Source organism: Sarcophilus harrisii, chromosome 1 (assembly GCF_902635505.1).
Source record: "Sarcophilus harrisii chromosome 1, mSarHar1.11, whole genome shotgun sequence".
In the NCBI taxonomy this organism is placed as follows: Eukaryota; Metazoa; Chordata; class Mammalia; order Dasyuromorphia; family Dasyuridae; genus Sarcophilus; species Sarcophilus harrisii.
The window spans coordinates 299,662,739-299,667,323 of record NC_045426.1 but is presented as its reverse complement, the minus strand read 5'-3'; the positions used below and the strand labels follow the sequence as shown (position 1 = coordinate 299,667,323).

Sequence of the window (4,585 nt, the reverse complement as noted above, 5' to 3'; positions counted from 1 at the left end):
AAAATAATCAGTTATTTTGCCTTATAAATTACTCTTTTTTTTGCGCTTGTTTAATAGAGAAACAGCTTGTCACAACCTGGATAAAGTAAAATTCCTGAGCCTATAGATCTGACCACCAAAGCTGACCAGAAGTGACCATTTTATCATTGTGGCCAGTATAAGAGCCTCAACTTGAGCAACCTGCTAGCCAGGCAGCTCCTATCTTCTAATCCTCTTTCTTATCTTCAATAAGATCTATAAAAGGCTACCAAGAAGTTTGTTTGTTTGTAAATTTTAAACTATATTTGTCAATTTACTTGTGATAGTTCACTTTTCCAAAATACATTATTGACATCTGATAAAAAGCAACTCTGTTCTTTCATTTTTCCTTGTTAATGTGTGTATGGACTTCCCATCTAAAGGGAGAATTCATTGAAACCGTTTTTTTAAAAAGTTCTTTCTTCTTATAGTGTTAAATAATTGATTGTAGTCGTTTCCTAATTTTTCACTCATTTCTTTAGCAATAAATGAAACTTTAAACCTATTTTGAGATGTTTAATTTGTCTATGTAAGTAAATAGTGCGTAAATATACAAACATGAAAACAAACAACTTTAAAACTGACATGTTATTGCTTTTTCTTAGTGAATACAGAATACAATAATGACATGAAGATTTTTGTAGTTGGCTCCCAATCAAAAAAGGTAGAGAAATAAATCAAGAAAGAGATTTTAAAACGAAAAAACATTAGAGTTATATTGATGACAGATTGATTGCAACTGTAATAAAGGGATAAGATGTATCACTCTCTTCACTGGCATAAGCTTTGCAAGTGACACTATTCCATTCAAACTGGATCATTATGTTGTGAAAATAGATTTCCATATCCCCATGAAAGTGTCATTCATGGGACCTGATGAACTCTTGCAAAAGTCATTTGTTTTTGTGGTGACAAGGACAGTTGCTCCTTCTTCCATGGCTGGGAGTGGGAAACATATATCTGAGGCAATGTCTCCTTTGTCTAGATTACAGTCTTTACACTTGCATTCTTCTATTATGTATGGCATAGTTGTACTATTTCTAGGAAGGATTCCAGCTTCATCATATTTACTTCTATCAAGATCAAATTTAGTAATCTCCTGTACCTCAGTTTTTGGCTCTGCAAAGACAAACAAGTATAGCATTATCTATATATTAGTCTAAAAGTTTTACCTTAAATCTAAATATAAAGGTCATATAGGCTTTAACACTGAGGCTTTATGAGAGGCACATCTTTTCATAAAGTGGTCCTTGCACAGTAAGCCTTAAGCTCTTAACAAGGATAGAACACTCTGTAACCACATATTACATTGTGTAATGATTATCCTATAGGTGACTTCAAAATTTGGAGCTAGGCACAAAACAATTTTCATTTGGTATATATATTTTTAAGTTAATGGATTTTTTTTAAAGGAATTGGAATTGAGAATGTAATGAATGTCTGTTCAGTAGACTTATTTGAAGAAAAGTCTTAATATTTTCCATGACATTTCCTGGGAGTGATTCCATGTTTAAAATTAAAAAAAAAAAAAATCTCACCTGTCCAAAAGAAAGTAAAAAAAATGGAACAGATGTCTCACTTCCCTAATTCTATTATAAATAAAGAGATATACAGTTTATAAATTAGGCACTAAATAGAATAGCTGGAAAACTGACTGATGTATTTAGGGATAAGGTCATGGGTAGTAGTAGTATTTCTTTTATAGAGTTCTTAAGTGGGACATTATAGATTATTGCCACTTCTTCACTAGAAAATTTTAGATGGCTGATGCCTAAAAGAATTGAATTAATAATTCTTCCTCAATAATAATTGAATACTTAATGCTTTCATGCAAGTGAACCACTCAAATTTGTATTAAAAATATGCCCACAGATGCAGCATATTTGCTGCCCTTTTCTTGACAGTGAGGGGTAAGATTGGCTATTTCTCCTACTTAGCATTAATCAGTCTGTCAGTTTTTGCCAAAGATACATATGTTTGCTGAAAAATATGTCTATTCTTTGATAGTCATTCCTTATGGAAAAATTTGGGGAGAAGGCAGGGATACTATCAGCATTATAATGAATACAGTAGAAATGAATGTTGTCCTGCAGAATTTGAACTAATTAATTCATTCATCAATACACTCAAAAGATTTATGAATTAGAAAGTTCTACATAAAAGAAAAAACTGAAAGTCACAACTGCCATCCCATGAAGATATATTTCAAAGATTTCAAATTAAATTCATCACACTTTGTACCTGTATTTTCCAATTCATCCTTTGATCTCTTGGGATTCTTCTTCTTCAGAAGTATTAGCAAGAAAATTGTCAAAGATGAAATTATTCCCACACCTAAGCAGATCCAAAGACTCACATCTGTGATTTTAAGAGTACTGGTATTACCTTTTTCCATAGTCAATGGCAGAAATAATGAAGACAAGACAAAATACAAACATCATTTAAATTTAACATAATTTGTCGAATTTCTTTTGTTAATCAATACTTTCTGTGACCTAAATAGCCCTCTGTTTGAATAACTAATAAATTACATTGTTCTGATAAGATTGAACAAGTGCATTCAGTTCTATTTTGAATAATTTCTGTCCATGTTTTAATCACTGCAATATGTCATTATCATGTATTATCTAGAAAATGTCACTGTCTTTCTAATGCTATTTCATTTGGAACAAATATAGAACCTGCACAGCAAGCTAATAAATACATGCAAGAGAAACATTCCATTACTTACTTGCATAACAATAACTCTGACACACCAAAGGTGGTGTGTTGGAACACCGAAGGTGACAGGGTTTGCAAGCATACAGCAAATTGTCAAAATATTCATTTTGGAAGCACTTTTGAGCCATCTGTATCACTAACCCCCAAAACTACAGAACCATAAAAAAGAATAGTAAGAATGAATGAGAAAATTCTTTTCCCGTTGCCCCTAGCAAATGTATTTAAGAAGAGCAGCTAAATATCAAATAGCAATTATCTTCTGAGGGTTTTTCATAAGGGGGATTTCCCTTTCTGACTAAGACTTAGTGGCTAAGGATTTGAATATCAACAAAATTCAAATTTCTAAGCAACCTAACCTGTTGTGGCTTAGAGAAAAGATCAAGGTAATGTAAATAGGAAGAGTAAATCATTCATGAAACAGAAACTGTTTATTTATAGAAGCTATTTCCCAACCAGGTAAATTAAGTAGAACTTGTACAGTGTACTTAAGCCTAAGAGACATCAGAATGAGGAAGCCTTCAGTTTAAAGGTTTCATTCATTCATTCAATAACCATTAATTAATCACCTAGTGTGTGCCAAAAAGACTGATAAAGAGATATAAATGTATATAATATACTTGGCATTTGGGAAAGAAAAAAAAATACATATATGTGCAAACATACATACATGACAGACCTCTTGCCCTCAGAGAGCTTGCAATTTATTAGTTGATACAAGGCACATACACACATATTTCAATACATTGCAATTAAATACAGTATATGATAAAAGTGATATTCTGGTTGAGTCTAAAGAAGATGTGACATTGGAGTTGGGTATTGATGTTGGGTTTGTTTTGAAAATAGCCAACCTTTATGTCTTATTTAGTCTTTACACTTCTAAAACTTTTTAAAGATCACTAAGAACTTATATGAGTTATTTCTATCAACATTTACCTTGTTAGAAATTTAAAATGATCATTTTAAAATTTTTATTCATTCCTTCAAAATAACACTAATATGAAATTTTTATGAAAATATTTTTAAGCAAAAGAAAACAAATGAGAATGATATTGTTTTATAAGGTTTTGTAAATCTCCTTCATATGAGAAAATAGAAATCAGATTCTTATATCTACTTTTGTATTCAATATGTCATGTTTCATTATTTTGAAGTATATGAAGAAAATCCAACTTACACAGATAATTGGGAAAGAGAGGAATATTTTAGTAGTCAAATAATGTCTTGGTATTTGTTATGGGCCCACAGACTACACTTTGAAAAACACTGGTCAATATTTAATAGTTCTGTGTTCAGAAAAAAGCTACTTAAATTCCCTCATATTCTAATTCCCCACCTTTAAAATGAGTAATAGTAATATTTCTATTACCAAAGGAAATATTTGTAAATCACTTTTTAAGCTTTAAAATGCCATATAAATGTCAGCTATTATTATTATAGGTTTAAACTTGGAACAAAACTGGGAGTAGAAGAGGCATTGAAAAATGTCTGAGGATAATTATAGGCTACATTTTTATAATGCTTGCCAATTTATAAAGCACTAAACCTCATCTGTGAAGAAGGTAGTCCAAGGATTATTACCCCTATTTCACAGATTAGGAAACAGAAACCTAAATAGACTAAGTGATATATCCACCAGCACACAGTTAAGTCCAGTATTAGAGCCAGAGTTGGACCCCAAATTTCTTTATTCCCAACAAGCCCTCAGAGACTGATTGAATATGGATATTGAAGGAGAGGGAAGAGTAAAAGGTGATTCTGAATGCCAATGACTTAAAGAGCAAAAAAGGCATCTCCCCTTCACAGAAATTCATTTGTGTGACAGAAAATAACCAGAATCACTAAC

At 31.5% G+C, this 4,585-nt stretch overlaps 1 protein-coding gene across 2 annotated transcripts; it reads right to left on the bottom strand.

Annotated features, from left to right (window-relative positions):
• Positions 1-520: 520 nt before the first annotated feature.
• Positions 521-3,011, bottom strand: TNFRSF17 (TNF receptor superfamily member 17). 2 transcript variants are annotated; one of them, XM_012542946.3, is made up of 3 exons: positions 2,750-3,011; positions 2,260-2,403; positions 521-1,137 (listed from the first exon to the last, which is right to left on the bottom strand). In XM_012542946.3, the coding sequence occupies exons 1-3, from the start codon at positions 2,865-2,867 to the stop codon at positions 839-841; spliced, it is 561 nt and encodes a 186-aa protein (XP_012398400.1). In that variant the 5' UTR covers positions 2,868-3,011; the 3' UTR covers positions 521-838. The 2 variants fall into 2 exon arrangements, with proteins under 2 accessions (XP_012398400.1, XP_023353335.1); XM_023497567.2 differs by having other exon boundaries at positions 2,260-2,376; positions 2,750-3,010.
• Between the last annotated feature and the right edge of the window lie 1,574 nt (positions 3,012-4,585).

Bases quoted from the DNA above. Each gene is read 5' to 3' on its own strand.
- TNFRSF17 (XM_012542946.3), bottom strand. From the start codon at position 2,867: ATGGCTCAAAAGTGCTTCCAAAATGAATATTTTGACAATTTGCTGTAT. The intron at 2,404-2,749 runs GTAAGTAATGGA...CTATGGAAAAAG, and splicing joins TCAGAGTTATTGTTATGCAA to GTAATACCAGTACTCTTAAA. The intron at 1,138-2,259 runs GTACAAAGTGTG...TTGTCTTTGCAG, and splicing joins GGATGAATTGGAAAATACAG to AGCCAAAAACTGAGGTACAG.